Here is a 20,890-nt window from a genome sequence, read left to right as displayed (position 1 = left end):
GCATTCAATAGCAAATAAAGGTAGACAGATTAGCCTATTCTAGCTTTTCATCATCTGTTAGGTGTGTAGGTCATTTTCTGACTCTCCTCTTTTCTTCTAAACTCATCAGATCCCTCATTTCCACTGACTGTCACTTATAATGATCACCACTGCCACTACTTCTTTACATCTCTTTCTTGAAATCTCTCCTTCATCCTCATTTAGATTTATCTTAAACATATACTTCACCCTTAACTTCCACATTCCCCCCCCCCTTTCTGCCCACCCTCCTTTGACATTACAAGATTCTGCTTTGCTTTTGACACATTACTCTCTTCACATCTTTTTTCCAACATTCTCACCCTCGCCCCTCGCCCGCCCCCCCCCCCCCCCCCCCCCCCCCCCCTTGTCTGACCTTAGAAGACTCCTCTTTCTTTGTTATTTCTACTTCTTTCACCTTTCTCATCTTTGTCTTAAGAGACAGCCCCAACCTACACCACATATTCCTCCACATTTTCAAATTTGATGACCTAATGACATTTACATTTCTGTAGCTTCTTCAAACTTGACGAAGAAAGGAGTGTTATTCCTGAAAGCTACTTCTCATTCCTTCACTGTTCTGCTGACACTCATTAAGGACGTTTCCATCCAGCCATTTTGTGCACATGCAATCTGTTTAGTAGAAATTCTCAGTGAAAATTCAACTAAATATTGCAAAATTGTCTAAACACTTGGCTGAGGGGGGAAAGCTGGCATATTGATATCGAGAAGATGTGCAAAATGGTGACTGTAACAGATTGAATCATTTAAGAGAACGTTTTATGTGAGAACGGTACTGGACATTAATACTATTCTAGATATATTACTGGTGTAAGTCTATAAACACCATATGGTATGTGTCAGGAATGAGTCGAGGCTTAGTGAAAGAAGGGTAGCCCCCTGTCCAGTGACCCATGTAGACTACCCACTGTGAGATCAGAGAGCACACATGTAACCCAATTTAACAGGTAAGAAAGGGTCGACGTGGGACGACAGATTAACTAGCTAATCTGAGCGGACAACAATTTCACCCACTGACTGACCCGTGTCCTACTCACATGTGTGAACGCTTTGACATGTGGTCATGATGGGTTGTCATGTGTAGTATGAAACCCAGCCTAGTGTTTAGGCAAGCAGGTTGAACATATAACACATAACAATACTTGATGTAACACACATTTATTTGCATTTTCTTTTGTTGACTGGAAGATTCACTTTAAATCTGCACATTTGGATGGAAACACCTGCTTTTTCATGCTACACCTTATCCTTGGCCTCCCATACAGTCCTGCTTTTCCACACCACTCTCCGTTCTCTCTCTTCTCTCACAATGTGCATCTCTCTCCCTCTCCATCATTCCTTACTTGTCTTGTGCGCCAGCCCAATCCCCACCCATGGCCTCCTCTACCTTCACAGTGCAGTCTGTGACTGTTGGTTGACCCCAAGTCCTGAGCTCTAATCCAGGATTACCCTGGCTTGGTTTGAACAGCACCATGCTGCCTCAGCATGGACCCTAGAGCTTCACATCCCAATTACAAAACATGCACATAAACATTAGGTAAAACTCACATGCACCCTGCCACTGCTCACACACACAGACACACAAGTGCATCAGTCTTAGTAAGGGGCCATTTGTCACACTGATGAAGCAAGACCATTGCTGAGGCGGTCTTACATTAGCAGTTTTTGACAAGCCCAGGTGCTTGGTGTACCGAAGGATAGGACTAGGCCTCACATTGTGGGCTTTTGAGGGAAATTTCTACTAAATATAGCGTGTTAACAAAACACTCCACCCCTTCAGTAAGATGAGCTCTGGCAGAAATGTTATATCAACTGTGGCCATCCACATTCACAGTGGATTCAGTAGAAGTCATTATGCATTTTTTTTGCCAAGCCTGTAACCACTAGTAAGAGCTACCAAATGTCAGACAATGTATTTCAAAAGGAAAATAAGTGGCCCGTTCCACTTTGTATTTTCTTTATTCAGATGGGGCACAGCTGAGGGGGCTAAAGAAACAGAACATATCTATTTACAGTAGCGTTTGATCCAACCACAACTGAGGTATGGATGGTTCTAGAGGTAACCACTACATGACTTCTCAGCTTCTATGAATGTTTTTCAAGAGATACACAGGCTTCACTGAGCGGAGGATTAAAACAAGGATTCAAAGCTCACTTGCTGTGCCATATGGTAATGTCTGGGGTTATTGCCCAAATACATAGTCCTGGAATCAGCACTGGATAAAATTGATTGTACAGTGCCAGTTTCGCCATAACTGTGCCAAGCCATAAAGCTCATCAGACACTAGCCAATCATATTTAGCCACAGGATTCTTGATACAATGTCGTCAGAACTATTTTTGGAAAATGAATTTGGTGCACAATTGACTCCGATAACCTCTCACAATGTCAAATTTAATTTAGGTCAAAAGATTTTCTGTGCGGGAATATCTCATCAAGCTCAAAAGCTTAGAGGGTGACATGAATGATAAGGGAATTAATGCAGTGAATGAAATGTCTGAGAATAAATAAATGCAAAGAGCTCTCTGCTAGTTACTGGTTATAAGACAGTCTTTTCTTTGTATTAAATTAACTGTTCAGATGCTGTTGTAACCTATGTATCAGCTGATCAATGGATACTCTGTTGTGTGCATCTATACAAATCCTTTTACAAGTGAACTCAACCAAATTAGACCTACCTAACTCTCTCCTCTCAGCTGATGTTGCGCGGTCCTTCCTTACTGGTCGTTCCATGCGGGAGAAGCTGGAGTTCTCTGGGGCTACTTCAGTCTTTCTGCTCCTACTCCCCCTCAGGGCAGTGCGGGTGAGAGCAGAGGCAAACAAATTTGTAAGATTTGGAGAATCATGGGCTCTAGGCTCTACATCCTCCGTGGGCGTGAGTGGCTCTTCATCCTCGCTGTCCGAGCAACCCGCTGGGTCTTCAGCCCGTCCGTCTGAGAAGGGACCCTGGCCAGGCACTACATGACTCCGCGAAAGCTTAGAGTAGTCTGCCTCAGAGTTGCCCATCCTGAACCAGGACTCTACTGGGTGGTGGCTTTTTGAACTGCTACCCAGTGCTAGCCTGGAGGGCCCTAGACAGGACATTGAGCTCTCTTTGCGCTTGTACCTTTCCGCAGATGAGGATGACGAAGAAGAAGGGGAGTTGGCAGAAGTGGTAGCTGCTTGCTTGCTGGCACTGTTGCTGGAGGTGTCTCGTCCGAAGCGGCATCGTTGTAAAGACTCTGCCATTCCCAAACTGCCAACCCGCTCTCCTTTCCCTGATGCTCCACCCTCAGAAATCCCTGCACTAGCCCGGCTCCCTGATCCTCCTCTTGCTGTTTCCTCCCTGTCCTCCTCAGCACAGCGCTCTCTGTGTTTGTGCCTGTGTTTGTGTTTGTGGTGCCAGTTGAAGGAAAGCTCAGAGGACATGGGTGGGTAAAGGACAGGGGACCTTCCTCCTCCCAGGTACTCCTGCCTAAGCAGCTTATGTTTTTTCTTATGAAATTTGGAAGGGTTCAGTAGGAGATGCGAGGGATGGTGATGGTGCATGTAAGATGTAGGGGGAGGAGGGGGGAAAGACGGTGAATGGTGAGAGTGGTGGGATGGGGCTGTGTGGGGTGACTGGTGGTGTGGGTGGGGATACAGAGCGCTAGCTGGAGGAAAGCCTCTGTAATAGCTCAACGCTGAGTAAGGAACGCTGTAGGAGGGGTGGTAGAAGCCCCCACTGGAGAGTGGGAATCCAAGCCCAGGTACAAAGGGAACGTCAGACATGGACTCTCTCAGTTTAGGAGGCCGCCCTCGTTTCTTCTTCATGTCTGGTTTACGAACATAGTGCAATGGGTCACAGGAGTATGCAGGATGAGAGTAGAAGCTGCCAAAGTTAACCCTGAAGATTGTAGGCAGGAGGTCCCTGTGGACATAATGATGTGGTGGAGGGCCACCTGTGCCTCCTATGCCACTGCTGGCCCGGCTCCCCACTCCTGGCACTCTACTTGTTCCCGCAGCCATACCTATTCCACTGCCAAGGCGGTGCCCTGTGGTGCGGTGTGCTATCCGTATTTCACTCAGTCTCACAACAATCTCATCCAGCTCAGCAAGAAAGTCTGGGTCATGCCGCCGTGAGCGCAACTGCAGGTACTTCTTCTTGCGTTTCCTTTTCTGTCTCTTTAACTTGTCATAGCCAGGGCATCCATGACTACGGCGTTTACACTTGTGCTTGTGTTTCTCCTTGTGTCCCATTAAGGAGGAGGCGGGAGCTGCTGGGTGAGGTCTCCGGGGATCAGGTGATGACCTTGCCCCGTGGGGTGATGGAGAGGGTGAGGGATGCTCCATAAGCACAGCGGAGTGTCGCCGCCTGCCTCTGGAATTGAGGCCCATCCCTGGACCCATAGCTGAACCGATGACCCCTGGCATTAATAAGCCACTTCCCATCCCGGGTGGCATCCCAATTCCACCCAAGCCACCCGCCCCTCCAGCTTTCTCACCACGGTCAGAGGTGCTGTTGTTGTCTGTTCCTATACCACTGTCACTGGGCACTGTCTCCTCACTGTGTGACTCACTGACCGGTGATGGAGTGGCTTCTTTTAGCTCACTGAGGGGGGCAGGAGAGGTGGGATGCAGCGGCCTGGGAGGAGAAAGCTTATGATAGTGGTAGTGCTGTCTGTAATGGTGGTGGTGATGATGGTATCCACGGCAAGATGACTTTTTCTGGGAAGCTGCTGTGGCCATAGATGATGCCATGGAGCCCAGCCCTGGGTTGCGAGGATTAGGTGCCGAAAAGGTTGGGGGAGGGAAGGAGAACGTGCTGTGGCTATGATGGGGGTTTGAATAGTGAGAGTGACCTGCAAAGTGCACTGAACCTGGCTCTACAAAACTGGCATCACTGATGGGACTGTGGCCTCCACTAGACTGTGAGAGGGAGGGGGAAGGGAAGACCTCCGAAGAGGAGAGCTGGTGCTGTTGCTGGGACTGTGATTGATGGTGATGGAGAGGGGAAGTGGTGTTTGGCGACAGGAAGGGTTCTGGTGGTGGTGTTGAAGCCGAGGCATTACTCATTGCTTTTGGTTTACGGCCTCTCCTCTTACCCATGTATATTGTGCCTTTTTTGCTGACGTTAATTTGTGGCCCTAGTTTTCCCCCAAAAGAAGCAGCCAGGGAGGACAAAGATTGGGTTGCAACTTCCACAGAGCCAACCACACCACTGGTGGTCACTTTAGGGGTGTCTTCTGTTCTCGGACCTAACAGGATTTGACTAAGAATACGCTTCCGTTTCACGCTTTTCATCTTATTGATCTTGCCTATGATAGTTTTCATGATAAGCTGCCCGTTTCCTTTGCTGCGAAAACGTTTGTCTCCCATGTCCCCTGCCTCTGGAGCCAGTGTGGGAGGCTGACCCTCCTGGGGTAAGGTAGGGGGAAGGCGCTTAGGGCGTCCACGTTTTCTAGGCATAGGTTTAGGGGGATTCAGGTCCACCTCTGGGTGAAGAACAGGGGGGTCCTGCTCTTCTTTGGACTTCAGTAAAGATGAAAAGACCTTTGAAGGAGCCAACTTATTAGGGGGGCGCCCATGGGCTGGGGCGTCAAGCCTCGGCATTTTGGACTTCGGCCTTCCCCTTTTCTTGGGCTGGGGTGGGAAGAGCTGTGACACTGGACTTTGTGGCACAGGATTTGGTTTTACCTTATTTGGGTTGGGAGGCCTGCCCACGGGCCTTTTAACTGGCGGTGGCGTTTCCAAGCTTGAAGATAAAGGCATGATGGTTTGGTCGAAGGGGCTGTCCTGGCCTGCTCTTTGATTCTGCGTCTTGTTCATAACACGGGTCCAGCGAGGTTTTCTTCCCCTGCGCTTTTTAAGGGGTTTGCTATCCTGCTCTGCGGGAGAGTCTAGGGATGAATCAGGAGAATCATCTCTAAGAGGCGATTGTGGGCTTTCTTCATCATCTGGCTCTGGTGGAGAAGGTGCCCTTTGTCTTACAGGTTCAGGGGGACTGCTAGTCCGACCAGGTCGGCTACTATCCCGGTTGGGACTGCGCTTACTTGGACTAGAACTCTTCCCCCTCTCAACTCGCAGTGACTGATTACTAGCCCCCTTATCTTTCCCCTCTGACTTTCCTGTTCCTGTTAGAGGAGGGCACTTGGTTAAGTCTCTGGGGCTGTCCATGTCCTGCTCCCTCTCACTTGCACTGCTTTCCTCTGCCAGGGCAGGACTCTCTCGTGCATGGTGTCCTTGTGAGGGAGCAGGGGAGCCCAGGTGACTCACTGCACTCACTGTCCTCTGCTCAGCTGAAGTGGTGGAAGAGGATGAAATGGGGCAAGATGGCGAAGATGTGGTGTGGGGTAGGCAGTGACTGGGACGTGACTGTGGCTTAGAAATGCTAACGTTGCTGTTGTCATTGTTGCTGTCCTTTGACAGGGCTGACAGCCGGTTATTGCCATAGGTGAGTGCTGGGCTGCTGCTGCGACTACTGCTGTTGCTGCTGTTTGTGTTGATGCTGCTGCTACTAGCTTTCCCAGCCCCATCTGTGTCCTCCCTCCTCAGGGGTATCATGGTGGGTAAATTTTCCATAACATTGTCTTTGTTCCTAGAACCATAGGGCCGACCAGGCGGCCGTGACACAGGAGGTGGTGGAGAAAGGTGGATCATTCTTGAATATGTGTTCCTATTGGCCATTGCCCTGTCTCGTTGCTTGGCTGTGGGGGCCATAAAGCCTGAGTTTGGGAGAGGAGGAGCAGGGTCAGTCTTTGCAGGTTTGGCTGGTTTAGGGGTCTTTGATGGTGGGCAAGTCGCTATGAGTTGAGCTAATTTCTCAGTGACCGTGGGGGCTCCCCAACTTTGAACACCTTTGTCCTTGTCTCTCTGACTTTCAGTGCTGTAGGTGTATTGAGGAGGTTTAACACCTTCAAAGCTGGGTTCCTTTGATGCAGGTAGTGGTGGAGAGGGTGAAGATGTCCGGGGGTTGGGTTGTGGAGTCGGTGTTTTCTTCCCAAAGGGATGTGTTTTGCTGTCTGGTGGAGGGCGGTGAAGATTAAGGGGTCTCTCAGATGTGGTGGTGGCTGCTTTTGCGTCTGGCTTTGTATCAGACTTGCAATCCATCTTTGGTGGACCCTAAAAAAAAAACAGATGAGATGTGATTAATGAGAGTTAATAGGTGGTAATTGATAATTAACTATTACATTTAAGACATACACTGCCCAATTTCTAACATAGATGTATGTATGTGTATAGCTTTGTCTCTCAACATTTGAACAAATTTTTAGGTGGTGTACCGTACAAAAGCAATACACTGATATCTAATGACAAATATGGAAGGAATGTGGAGAAATTAAGAGCAGCTATGATACTAATGCAGCTGATCCTGTCCAGAAACAGCCACAGCCAGAAGTACAAACTCATCAATCAGCAATATGTTTCTTTACCCTTTACAAACTGCAATTCATTGATAGGATTTTCTGTCCAATGATTCTTCCTGAGCCTGCCCAGGGGGGGAAGTTACACTCAACTCAATAACACTTATCAGGGTCATATTGGGGACAGAGAGGGAGAGCTACAGAGAGAGGTCATGCACGGGAGGGGGGTGGAGAGGACATGGCCAGGCAGAGACAGAGGATAGACGACACAGACAGAGGGAGACTCGGGAGGGGGGGGGGGGGGGCAGTGTGTGATGAATAGAGACAGGCCAACAGAGAACACAAAGAAAACTAAAGAACAATTTATACTCTGCTCTTAATCTGTGCAATAACATGGTAATTACTAGGCTAACCTTGTTGTGCACCACTGCCTTGCAGATGACTGATAACAGTTTTTAACTGTATGTGCACAAAATATTACACTGGTGAACATGCTGGCGGTCAATACTGAATGTTCCCTTTTGGCAGAGTGTGAATTCAATGCTGAATCAAAATACATAAATTTGCTGTCTTCCTTCCTTACCCTTTTTGCTGGAGCACTCCCATTCACTTGGGAGGGTGACAGGGTGGTAGTGCTGGCGGGAGGAGGAGCAGGAGGTGGTGGTGTAGCAGCTTTAGCGGAGGGGGTTGATGAAGATGATGGGGCTGGTCTGTTGACACTGGGACTCTGCTCCCTCTCTTTTTCCCTGCCATGTGAAGGACTCTGGCTCTGACTGCCTGGCCCATCACTTGTAGCTGCTGCACGATTTCCTCGAGCACCACCTCCTCCACGCCCTGTATGCCTCGCGGTGGCCCTGAAGGCTGGTCTGCAAACGTAATTCTCCAAGATCTTAGGGGGTTTCTTCATGCGTTTTGCTTGAAGGCCAATCTTAAGTTTGACATTGCCCTCGGACAGGCTGCTCTCCTTGATGGAGAAGTGGGACTGGTCACTGCCGGCGCCTCCTGGACCACCTGCTCCTGCACCTCCTGCGCTAGCAGAGACAGTGGCAGCTCCCTCCTTCTCCCTGTCCCTCTTCTTCTCCTCCTCCTCCTCTTTCTTTCCACCCCCTCCCTCCTTCTCTCGCTCCCCTGCGGGAGCACCTGAGAGGAGAGGGGGTGGAGTTGCGGTTCCCCCCTGAATCTTCTGATCCATCAGAACTTTAGGGAGTGTGCAGGTTTACAAGGGAGGGGATGCTGTGGATACCAGGTAGAGTTTTTGTTAGGGAATGGGATAGGGGTGAAGGGGGAAAAGGGGGGAGGGGGATAACGGTGAGGGTGAAGCTCTCCTTGTTTTGAAGTGGCTTCTCTCCCTTCCTCGGCTGTCCAGCCCTCTTTCTCCGTCCTTCAACTGTAGTAGTAAAGAAAGGTAGAGCAGAGAGAGGGAAGGAAAGAGAGGGTGGAGGGGGCAAAACAAATTCCACATTAGTCATCGTAACACAGACCATCAACTTTAAACGGTGCCCTACAACTGAGAAGTATAAAGTGACTTATAATGAATGATGGTGAAGAGCAGACAGAGGGGCAACAATTTTTATTATCTATTTGGTTATAGGCTGTACTTCATCCTGTCTGGGTGACTTTATATGGTGTGTTCGTCCTCACAGCCATAACAATCTGTGACCTATTTACACAGCCAAGGCTCTTCTACCTGAGAAATGTAACCTTAGGCTCAAGGACTCTGAATTGCACACCTGAGAACTACAAAGCCCAAAAGGGTTCAGAGTCAATAGTTAACCCAACAGCGCTGCCACATCCTTCCGGGGTGTTACAGGATAAGATGCCAAATGACCAATCCCTTAACTTTACTCATTGGTTGCAGTGAAAACGGGTGCCTGTAAAAGTGGCAAACTGCTCATACCCCCAGTTAGCACAGCAGCAGCAGAGAACAGCATGTTTCTTAATTGTGCTCCTTAGAGGACAGCTCTATTCAATGAAGTTGTCTACAGCTCCCCATGTCCACTGAGTGATTTAATGCAGATTCGCCCCCAAGCAGGTGGTTTCCCTGGGTGAAGTCATTTTGAGGCAATTCAGAACTGTGACCTCAGCACTTTGGGCCCTCTGGGACTAGACAGAGGATCCGGCCGCCTTTCCCAGCCTTCGCCAGCAGCAACTGAGAGTGAGTGATAGAGCGTCAACTTGCCGGCGGTTTCTCTGCGCCCTACATTAGTGGAGAGCACTAAAGGAGCCACTTAATGGAGCGCCAGGAAAGTCATACAAGTCATCACATCAGTAAAACGTCACAGCAAGAGAAAAAAAAGAATCTGCCTTACACAGTCTTAGACGATGTTTGTTTTGGATTGCAACTGTGGAAAACAGTAGTAGATCTTTTTTTTTTTGTTGAACCACACCGTAAAGGCAGCCCGATTTTTGGAGTCTGGCCTGTAATTCCCCCACGCCCTCTTTTCTGTGTTTACTTCAATTACTCACCCCATTTCGCCTCAAAACTGCAGACTCCCCCTCACTACACATACCACACTCAAATCACACCTCCCACTTTTCTTTAACACTCCATCAATCTCTGTGTTCTTTCACCATTTTCTTTAAGCTTTTCCATCCTCTTCCTCCGCTATTTCACAAACTTGGAAAGCAGTAGTAACAGCACACAAACTAAAGTCACTGTGGTCCTACTATAATCAAAAACACATTTCACCCACCATCCCCCCTAACTCTGGTCCGTGTCCTTCTCACAGAGTGACAAATGTTCTCCTTATTCTTTAATACTAAATGCTCACAGTGATACTCGCTACTTCCGCTGCCTGAAAGCAGCTATGCCAAAAACAAGCCACTGTAGCACCTAACTCTTTGAGAGGCTACTGACACAAATCTAGAGAAAAGCCTCTCAGAGAGTCAAAACATTCTTCTCACCTCTAACAAGCTAAGCCAGACCATTTACTGGCACTTGTTCTCCTGTAAATTATCTGATACTAAGCTGAAGCGCTTTCTATTTTGAGACTGATAAGCTTCAAGACTACAGGATATTGTTTTCATGTTTAGCCTTGATGTACTTTTGTATTTGCAAAGCAGGTGACACATTACAGTCATTGCGCTTATTACAGTCATAAAGCAAAACAACAGAATAACAAGACTACTGGTTTTGAAGACAGATATTAGTCATGCATGTCTGTTGTTTGCTTTTACTTTCTGAATCATAACCATGAGTTCAAGAGGAAAGAATGGTTTATTAGAGGAGAACAGATGCAAGAAATGACTATGAAAAATATAGAATCAATAATCAATATCAGGCCAACAAGCTGAGAAATGGCAGTGCAGACAGGAACGTAGTAAACAACTTCCCGCGCCCCCTCCCACTTCTTTCCTCCCCTTACTCCCTCCCTCCTTTCACTCCCTCCTCACTTTTGCACACGTTGTTCATAACTGCTGATTTCCCTTTGGCCATAGCAATAGTATCCAACCCACCCACCCCCCACATCATTCACATGAGGGCTGGCGTCTCGGTGTCACTTTCATGGCTTTTACTCCATCGGTATTAGCACAGAGCCGAGTGCTGGGGGAAAGCAGCCAAATTCCTTCACTACTACTATCATTAGTTTGTATCATATGTATCCTCCAGAGGAAGTGCTCAAACATAATTGTAACAGATCATGGCTTTAATGGAAAGAGGCTGCTATACTGGTTGTAAGTCGAAGACAAACGAGCAACTAATTGTTGCAGTAAAGGCTGCAATAAATCGGGACAGATAGGTACTGTGTCGAAGACTGTTTCCCCCGTCTAGTCATCTTTTGAGATGCTAAACCTGACCCAAACCTTACCGTAAACATAACCTGTTTACTCTGCTATGCCTAACCACAGCCTAACATGAGCCCTAAGCCATTTTAACGGGAGGGAAATCAATGAATACGGTTGAATGACAGGTGTCAGTCTGATCAGCGGCCATGCAAACATCCCTTCTGCATGTAGGAGCCTCGTTAAGTTCATTCCGTACTGTCAACTGGCTTAAAATACAGTGCGCAAAACTGTAATTAATTACGCTGTCCCCGTCATGCAAAAAACGTGGTTTACTGGCGGAGGGCTGAGCAAACCAAATAACGTTATCTGCTTTCGGTTTCCTGTACAGTCAACTCTACCCCTCATGAGTCTACGAGCGGATCAGCCCCAAACCTCACTGCAACTACTCATATTTACTCAGCAAATTCATCATTATATAGTCATATACATAATACCTGTCTTGTTCGAGAGGAAACCCAGCCTTTGGGGCATGCTCTTGCAGTTTTCGATAGCCCTTAGGGGGTTGACTTTGCATGCAGCCGAGAAATAATTTTACACACGCTTAACTCGTGCGTCAACATTAGGCTGTTAAAAGTCTTGTTCGGAGACTGATGGAACAAGACAAGTGAACAACGTGATTCGCTATGTCAACAACAACGGCAAATCTATCAAAATGTATCATACCGGTATGCACTCACCTGTGTAATTGTCCAGAAACGGTGTTCACATTATTTGGCTGTGTCCTCCATTGGTGTGTATCAACGTGGTGGCCACATATTTTTCCCCAAGTGCTGAAGTGGCAAAAAAAAAAAAAAAACCAAAACATGAAAATAGGTAAGATATGAGCTATTATTATCAGTGTTGGCATCATGCGCTAAGGTGACTGACCTGACATGAGTAATTTGTCTTACATATTATGACGCTATTATCGCATAACAAACGTGCGTGCTGTTTTCAAGTGTGCCAACTAGGTTCTAACAAGATAATAATGTTGAACGTGGACACAAATCTCAGCCCGAAATCAATGCAGAGCTCTTAGCTACCTGCAAAAAAAATTGATTAACCTTAGTTGCAGTGGTGTAAGCAGAGTGCAAGCATGTAAAGCATCCCCCCCCTAAAAAAAAAATGTATTTTCATTATATTTTATGATAATAACAGGCAAGGTGGTTAGGTAGTGAGGATCGGCGCTTTGGTGGTTAAATATAACGTTAACCCAAGCATCGTGAAAGATTTGTGTTTATTTTCTAACAAGCTAGTAGCTACCATCCGTCCAATGATAGACAGCCTGTGCTACATTATGCATCAATGGCACTGGCAGCGGCTAACTAGCCATCTATCAGAAGCCTGTTTGAGGGGACGATTTAGGTGCATTTCGCCCTGCACAGCTTCAACTTACACTGTGTGTAGGCTGCAAATGAGTAGTAAACGCCTACGGCTTTTCTACAATATGTGTAAACCGAGCGAATATGACACAACCCCGGGACGAGTGATGTACATAATGTTACATCTCCGTCACATTCTCGTAGGCACTCGTGTTAACGTTACTACATCTCAGCTACGACGGCTAACGATGCACTAGCAGGTCAGCTAAACCAGAAAAATCCTCCGACGTTGGTTCAAAGACAAGCGCACAATTAAAACGACTGAAATACACACGCAAAAGATGTGGCGAATTATATTCCAGTGGTATAAAATAACAAATGCAGCGCCGTGTAGGTTATTAAAAAAACACTAACTGTCAACAAAATGGCGGCTGCGTTGAATCAACAGAGACCCGAAATGGATCTCCCTCTATTTCTTCTTCCTCGCTGCTAAAAAAAAATCCCCTTTTCCTTACAGCAACTGGTATCCGTAATATCTCCCGGAGATGCTCCGAAATCCACTTCGCCTCGCCGTTAGCTGGGCCTGGATGTGTCAGCACGGGCCTCTCTCGTTAATCGGGCCTCCATGTCTGCTCAGCCCGTATCGCTACTGTGTCAGTACAACACGGGCATTCTCAGTCCCGGAGAGAGAGGACGGAGGGAGGGAGGTGAGAGGAGGGGAGGGGAGGAGGACGAGCCGAGGAGGGCGGAGGGGGGAGAGGGAGAGAGGAGGAGAGAGCAAATGTCGGTTGTAGGCTACGCGGTTGCTGCGGTTCTCTGGTCATTGACAAAAATGTCTGTGTTTCATTATTTCACTATTTTCGGTTGCCGCCGAAAGCTGTGATTTAGGTTGGTTGGAGGAGGGTGTGTTTTTGCCGGAATGCAACAGTCAACTGTCAAACTGGCGGTGCCTGGTCTCAGCGGCCACAGTGTCAACATAACGTTACAGTATATAAACAGACCCGGCAAATCAACTGGAGTCGCTTTAACCTATAAATTAATCATCATGTCGGCTACTGCTACAGTTGTTCATCCGTTCTGTAAGAGCTAAGTTAATTAATCAATTAGTTGACGGAAAATTAATGCTAAACTGTTCTAATAATCGATTATTTTCAACCATTTTTCAAGAAAAAACACCAAATCCTGTGTTTCTCTATTTAATATATTTAACAAATTGTTTATATCTGGGGTTTTGACTATTTTGAGGACCTCATTTGACTAATTTTTCCTCACAATTTATTTCAGATTAATCACAAAAGCTATTGATAGAGTAATTGATAATTAAATGCAGCACTCCTTTTCCCCCTAAAAAGAACCATTTAATATAGCATATTTATAAAAATGTCCAAAAAATTTTTTTAAGAAAATACCCACCACAAGTTCCCAGACCCCAGACTGACATCTCCACATTGCAAATCAGCACATTAGAGGAACCAGTTAAGGTTTGGCACTTTTACCTTATCAATCAATCAATTTTCTGTCATGGACAAATAGATTTCCTAACTGTTTCAGCAATATATTTTATGCTGCTGTAATCTGCTCTGCACAATTATATTCTACTGTGTATTAAAATCAAGATTTGCAGCCTATTTTCTATTCTATGATACACTATTCTATTAAATTATATTCTGCAGTATTATACGTTTACTGTCATATTTGAGTAAACTATCTATTCCATTTTATTATATTGAGGTCTGACAGAAAAAACGAACCAGCTGTCATCTATTAAGCAGTTACACCAGTGTACTGCTGATCAGAAAATACAACAGCCAAACAGAAAAGCCTCAAATGTGCAAAATATGCAAAAAAAAAGTCTCCCTAGTGCAAACAAAAGTTAACCCATCTGATTACTGAACAGATTGGTTGGGAAACCAAAACAAGAAGTCCATGACAAGAGCAAATAAGCCTTGGAAACTCTCATGACGAGGGAGAAGAAAAGAGGGGGAGAGATTGAGGATCACAGGGTTAGGCTTTAATAACAGCTTTACATAAAGAGGAGGACGACGCTGAATCAAATTGGGTGGAAAAAGGTCAACGTTCAGAAGTACTGAGAAATTGTTCTAACCAACAGTCTTGGTACAAAAGTGATACTTCATAACTCTGTGAATCCCCGTAATTTTTGATAACAACCAGTTGCTCAGCGGTGATTAGTTCATCTGAATCAGCCATTCAGAAAACCACCTATGAGGGGGGCAGTGTAGCGAGAAGGACACATCAGCCTCCACATCTTGTCAGCAGATTGCCGGGTCCTTTAGTGTGTAGTGTAGCTTGAAAATGGAGAATATGTTGGAGAAGAAAAAGAAAAAACAAACAAAAAAAAACACATAAAGGTCCTTAGCAGAGATGCGTGAATCAAGAGTTTAAGATGCAAGTTGTGATTGTGATGCGTGTAATGTATATTTTGATCTAAAAAGCAGTCAGTGTGGAGGGAAAACTGAGGTCTGAGGCAAGAAAGAAGCGTGTCTTTTGAAAAACAGTAAAGGAGGTAGAGTTGCTTGGCCCGTTTCTCAGATCGCCTGCCTCTCCTGTTGCTCCGTCCTGATGGAGCGAGCTTCTAAGGGATCTGATGCGGGCGGGAGGCTGTTGTCGACGCCATCGAGGCTTTTGCGGCAAACTGGGCAGGTATCATGCTGTAAGAGGGGAAGACATTGAGTAAGCATGAGCTCTAGAAACCAGCAAGAACTCATTGGTGTAACAGCATGAATGGTACAACCTGTGAAAATGGTAGTACAGATTTTAGTCACAAAAAAGTTTCTCTGTTATCTTCAGGATGTATGACACACTGTCAAAACCTTCATGACGAATTTCACAGGACTTCACACCCCTCAACCCGCAAACCGCAGCCACTCCTCATCCTTACCAGCTCAAGCCAAGGCACTATACATTCACTGTGGAAGTAATGGAGGCAGGGAAGTTTCCTGACCGATTCCCCTGACGAATACTCCTCCCTGCAAACTGGACACTCCAGTCTGCAGGCTGGGTGAGGAAAACAGAAGACACAGAAACAGAAAATATGAGAATGTGAGTGAGTGTATGTGTGTGCAGGAAACAGACACATAGAGAGAAGATCAGTCATAGAGTTTTTTAATGATTCATTACACCTCAGATGTGCAAGAAAGATCTACATGCCATCACAGTGCAACACAGTGATACATTTGTAATGCAGTCGTCTGTCATTTTGTGTTGTTGACCCAGTTTGATGACGTGCGAGTAAAGATTCAGCAGCTTTAATGGCGCTTTACAATAAGTCGTCTTTTTACAGGCTTTATGAGTTGTCACTTAATGTTATAAATGGTCAATATGTCACGTTTTTCAAAATAGTAATAAGTCATTATGATGAATCAATACATTTAAGTGAGTTACATCTTTCACTTTGGTTTGTTTCTTTAGCAGATCCTTATTAATCAATGACTCTGTTTAAGCAGCAGTTTTTTGCAAGCAGCCTGCCTTTAAACGTTTGAAATGTTTTTAATGACTTATTAATGTTCATAACTACAGTGTTAGGCTAAGATGAGGGAAGGAAAAGGTAGAAGGAGGTAAGGAAACATTGGAGGAGGAAAAAGGGAATATATATATAGGAGTTCTGGAAAGATAGGAAGAGGTTAAGAAAGATAAGAGGAGGGAACAAGGAAGAAGTAAGGCAAGATGGGGGAAGAAAAGTAAGAATAGGAGGAGGGGAAAGAGGATGGGCAGAAGGAAGGAAAGATAGGGGACGGGAATGAGAGATACGAGGAGGACGGTTGAAGGAGGAAAAGTGAGAGAAGGGAAGGAGAGATAGGATCAAGGAGGGAATGATAGGAGGATGGAAAGAAAATTAGGGGAAGGAAAGGAAAGATAGGAGGAGGGAAGAAAAGAAAATTGAAGGAAAGACATGAAGAGGAAAGGAAAGATGAAAAGGGGGAAGGGAAGAAAGATAGGAGAAAGAAAGGAAAGACAATCCCTCTGTGGAAAACTAAACACTCAACCCAAGCCCTTAATATAAGATGTTTTGGACTGATCGTGTCATACAGTGTGTCATGATGGGATTCCCACCTGTCTGTTCTTGAGAGATGCAAACTGTAGGCAGCGATGAGATCATCTCCTTTTCAGCAGGGGGTGGACCTGTGTTCTCTAACTGTCCTAACAACTAGGTGAGTGGGAAGAGAAACAAAGATTATGGATATACTGGTGGAGTGACTGGGGGGGGGGAGCTCTAATGAATGAAAAGAGCATGAAGAATAAACTTTATAATAACAGTTATGGGGGTGAAGACAAAGAGAGAAGTGTGTCAAAATTGGGGCAGAATATATTAATAATTGCTTTTAGTTTCTGTCTTATAAAATGTATAAAAGAGGGAAGAAAAGAAAACGAATAACACACCCACAATGTCTCAAATCATCACCTCACTGACCTCTGTGATGACAGCATCCAGACCTCCCTGACCCCATGCATAATCTCCAGGGTTTGAGTGCAACTGTAGCATGTTGGATCTGAGAGAGAGAGAAACAGAAAAGAGAGCAGTAGAGAGAGAGAAAAAAAAAACCGAGGAGGTTGTCACACAAAAAGCGAGACGAAAACTGAATCAAAAGTAAATGATGTGAATCGAAAATGTAAAAAGCGTTTACAGTGCAGCTGGTGCAGCACCGGGGTTTCCATTGTTGGCAAACAAGCCGGCCAAGAACTGCTGCACGATCCTTGGAAAGTGCAGAAACAGAAAATGACTGCTTTAGTGTACTTTCAGAAAAACATGCTTTACTCTACATACAATTTCTGTTCACGCCATGCTTGTATGATTTTCATTTGCAGGCAGTAAATCAACTGGTGCTTGCAGCTGTTGCAAATGACTCTGCTAAGCACACGACAGTTTAGGGGCGTTATACATCATATATGCACCATAATCTGATACTGAGCCAACCGCACAACTACTCGTGACTTGTGCAAGAGAAAGAATAATGATTCTGAGTAGGTAATATCCAGTTATTACATAGGGATCCTTACATATTGAAGCTTATTGAATATATAATATAATAACTGTGAAAACACATTATTATGATGCATTATTATTATTCGAATATGAGCAGGAAAAAGCCATCAGAAACGTATAAATTGATTAAATTTGAATACTGACACATATTGAGGGTAAAGCCCTAAAAACTGGCTGGTAATCTTTATATTTATAATAGAATATAATATTTACTGTTTGAAGTAAATCAATCCAATGTAAAAATGTGTATACATTTGGAAAAGGGGTTTCAAACTTGTAGAAACTTGTAGTAACAAACCTATAGGTACAACAAAAATTGTTTTGTTCTTTCTGTTCACAGCATAATTATAAATGAATGCCTGTGCAAAAACACACCCAATTATTTTAAATTCACACTGTATGTTGGTGGTTTTATGTGTCCACGTTTATCACAGCACAATAATAGAGAGTAATATGGAAATAAAAGGCAAACTGAGGGACTTTTACACTCTCAGGGTTAAACTCAGTGTCCACACACCCTTCCACTGGAGGCCTTTGTTCAGGCCGGGTCAATCTCTCCTGCTCAGGTTGAGAAGACGCCTCCGGTTCTCGGACCTCAGCAGCTTCTGGTGACACCGGTGAACGACGGCTCTGACCAGCAGATACCTGCTCACTGTCATCTGGGTTGGACTCTGAGGAGGGCGGATGAGACAGCAGGGCAGAGCGCTCCATAAACAGCAGCTGCCATAACTTGGAGGGAAACCAGAGAAGCAATGTGTCAAAGCTTTAGAGAAAGAGGAGTGTTCTTATTAAAATGCCATTTGTCAGGACATACTTCTGAGAACAATGAGTTTGAATCGTCACCAGCCCCTGATGTGTTGTTCTCAAGGAGGCTGAGGACAGAAACAAAAATCTGTTTTAGTAAGATGAAAAACAAGAGCCTGACACTCTGTACCACTGTTTTCTTAACTTATAAAGAACACTAAACTGAAGTTAAATCCCCAAACTGACCTGGAGTCTTCTGTCACCTCCTCAATGAAGCCAGATTCACACCTGGGGCAGACGAAATCCTTGAAGAGAAAAGAAATATACTCAATTGCCAAAAGTATGTGGACAAACCAAACATTACACACACACACACACACACACACACACGTGATTGTTGAACAATTCATCCTAACAACATTGGCATTAATCTGCTGTCACAACAGCTGCTGAGCCTCCATGATTCTGGGAAGATTTTGGAACCTGACTACCAAGATTTGCTCCCATTTAACCATCAGTGAGGTCAGTCACTGATGGTGGGTATCCACATGGCTCCCAGTCACCGCTCCAGTTCATCCCAAAAATATTGAATGGAGTTTAGTGCAAGCCAGTCAAGTTAATCCATTTCTCTACGGGCCTTGCTTTATGCACAGGAGCATTGCAAAACAGGAAAGGGCCTTTCCCAAGCTGTTGCCGCAAAGTTGGAAGCACACTATTGTCTAAAATATCAACATATGCTGTAACATTAAGAGTTACTACAGTTAGAGTTTAAGAGACCTTGCTCAAACCATGACAACCAGCCCCAGACTAAAAATACTCAGATGTTGAGCATCCATGTGGAATAGAGGTTTAAGGTGCACAACATGTAATCTCAATGTCCAAATTCTGATTCTCGTAGCGCCTCCACCCATGTTTCATGTCTCTACTGTCAACTATCTGGACAAAAGTAGTAAATATGTGGACAGAGGTATCCACATACTTTTACATAATTATGGCCATGGTGGTGATATCAAGTCTCTCACTTACACACACGGACACGTGCGCTATTCATACAACAACGCTGGTGCGTAAAGCATGCAATGAGAAGTCTCAGTTGCGCAACAAATGCGCCCCAGCAGTGATTTCCACAGTACGTCCCCCCCACCAGGAGAAACACTGCACATGTACAGCAAAATAAGTACAAGTTAAACAGTTATGTCCTTCACTTGGGCTTCACTGAAACAAAAAAAGGGGGGTGGAGGCGGGGGGTGGATATTGGGCTGCAGGAGTTAAAACGCATCTATTTGCGGCTGTGTGGCATATATGAAGCCCCGTTAAGTGCTGCTGGTGCATGTGGTGACAGCCTGCCAGCCCCTCTGACGTCTCTCACACGCAGTTGACAGTAGACAACTGGACACAAAAGTCGCCAACAGTGGTGCTTCTAAATATGGCAACGTGAATCGCCAGATTTTACTCTCTCTCTCTCTCCCTCTCTCTCTCTCTCTCTCTCTCTAATGTCAGATCTTGGCGCATGTTGTGCGCACATTAACAGCCAGCAGCAGCCTGACACATGTGTGCGACTTTAATGATCCCAGCAGTTATATATTGTAATAGTAAACAGTTTAAATACCAATCAAAGTTACTTTTGCGTATCTAAAAAGAGAAAGAACTCGGAAAAAGTCTGGATTCCTCCCTCCATGGGCCATATGATCATTACCCAGTCCAGCATGTGTGGAAGAAAAACACTCTCCAAAGTGACTCACCGGGAGTTTGGGGTTTGTTTCACATTTACAGCAGTGACAGAAAAACCGGTGTAGTGGTCTGTCCGCAGCCTCCGCCATCTTCACGGTGAAGCGCAGTCCCTGACGTCGGTGTGCCCATAAAAGTCTCAGACGCTTGTCCAACGGGTCAGATCAGTCCAGGAAGGTTTGGTGCCGCAGATGACACATAAATATCAAATATAATGCTGCCATTTAACAGTAAGCAGGCAACACATCATCCTCACGTTGTCATTTTTTTTATACATAAAGTTTAAAAAGGATATACCTGCATATAAATCTGACTTGCTTTGGTCACAAGATGCAAGAAGAAACCCGCAGCAACAAGTTGTCAGGATGACATCACGGATGCAGTTTCCTTCAAGTGTGTTGGGTGTCGCCAGAGAATAAAAAATGCTTAAAGAGGGGGGGGATCATTTCTTTTTTAAGCCCAAATATGGTTCAAATTTATATGCTCGAGTCACATGAACAGCTCTTATAAATGAGGACGGAGCACAAAACCGGACCCAAGCTGTTTCCTAGCAACGGGATAACAGTCAAAGGTTGTATGAAATGTCAGCTGATCAAAGTGCCACCAAACAATCAGTGCGAACAATATGTTAGGATACTGATTTGCTTAAAATGGGTTTGACTCAGTTAAAAACATAAATACAATAGAGCCATTTTCATAATCAAATCATCATTTTAGTCATTTTTTTAAAGCAAAAATGCCAAATATTTGAAGATTTAATGCTTGTCTTTGTCATGTATGATAGTAAACTGAACATCTTTGAGTTTTTGGGCAGTTGGTTGGACAAAACAAGACAATGGAAGATGTCATTTTTGACTATGGACAAAATAACTTATCGATTAATTGAGAAAATAATCAGCAGATTAAATATCAATACTCGTCAGTTGCTGCCCTACAGTAAAACACACTTAAATTCACCTTAGATAAAC

General features: G+C 45.1%; 2 protein-coding genes across 7 annotated transcripts in view; both read right to left on the bottom strand.

Annotated features, from left to right (window-relative positions):
- Nucleotides 1-14,298, bottom strand: part of ash1l (ash1 (absent, small, or homeotic)-like (Drosophila)) — a 32,917-nt gene extending 18,619 nt beyond the window's left edge. For 2 of the 3 annotated variants that reach the window (XM_067612660.1, XM_067612662.1), the window contains exons 1-4: nt 12,964-14,298; nt 11,825-11,917; nt 7,945-8,748; nt 2,718-7,119 (exon numbers count right to left, since the gene is read on the bottom strand). In XM_067612660.1, the coding sequence (XP_067468761.1) occupies nt 2,718-7,119; nt 7,945-8,553 (5,011 nt within the window). In that variant the 5' untranslated portion in view covers nt 8,554-8,748; nt 11,825-11,917; nt 12,964-14,298. Of the gene's footprint in view, nt 1-2,717; nt 7,120-7,944; nt 8,749-11,824; nt 11,918-12,862 lie in introns of all 3 variants that reach the window. The other variant, XM_067612661.1, reaches the window with a different exon arrangement.
- A 139-nt stretch (nt 14,299-14,437) lies between these two features.
- rnf115b (ring finger protein 115b) lies at nt 14,438-20,440 on the bottom strand. Of its 4 annotated transcripts, none has more exons than XM_067612665.1 (10): nt 20,220-20,437; nt 19,937-20,139; nt 18,441-18,499; nt 18,265-18,322; nt 17,968-18,179; nt 17,092-17,160; nt 16,878-16,956; nt 16,520-16,613; nt 15,348-15,463; nt 14,438-15,117 (listed from the first exon to the last, which is right to left on the bottom strand). In XM_067612665.1, exons 2-10 carry the CDS (start codon nt 20,012-20,014, stop codon nt 14,995-14,997), a joined length of 888 nt encoding a protein of 295 aa, XP_067468766.1. In that variant the 5' UTR covers nt 20,015-20,139; nt 20,220-20,437; the 3' UTR covers nt 14,438-14,994. The 4 variants fall into 4 exon arrangements, with proteins under 4 accessions (XP_067468766.1, XP_067468764.1, XP_067468767.1 ...); XM_067612663.1 differs by having other exon boundaries at nt 19,937-20,068; XM_067612666.1 differs by lacking the exon at nt 17,092-17,160 and having other exon boundaries at nt 19,937-20,068; nt 20,220-20,440.
- Between the last annotated feature and the right edge of the window lie 450 nt (nt 20,441-20,890).

This window comes from Thunnus thynnus, chromosome 15 (genome assembly GCF_963924715.1).
Source record: "Thunnus thynnus chromosome 15, fThuThy2.1, whole genome shotgun sequence".
Classification (NCBI taxonomy): Eukaryota; Metazoa; Chordata; class Actinopteri; order Scombriformes; family Scombridae; genus Thunnus; species Thunnus thynnus.
Note: the sequence above shows the minus strand (reverse complement) of the source record. Positions and strands in the feature narration are given on the sequence as shown.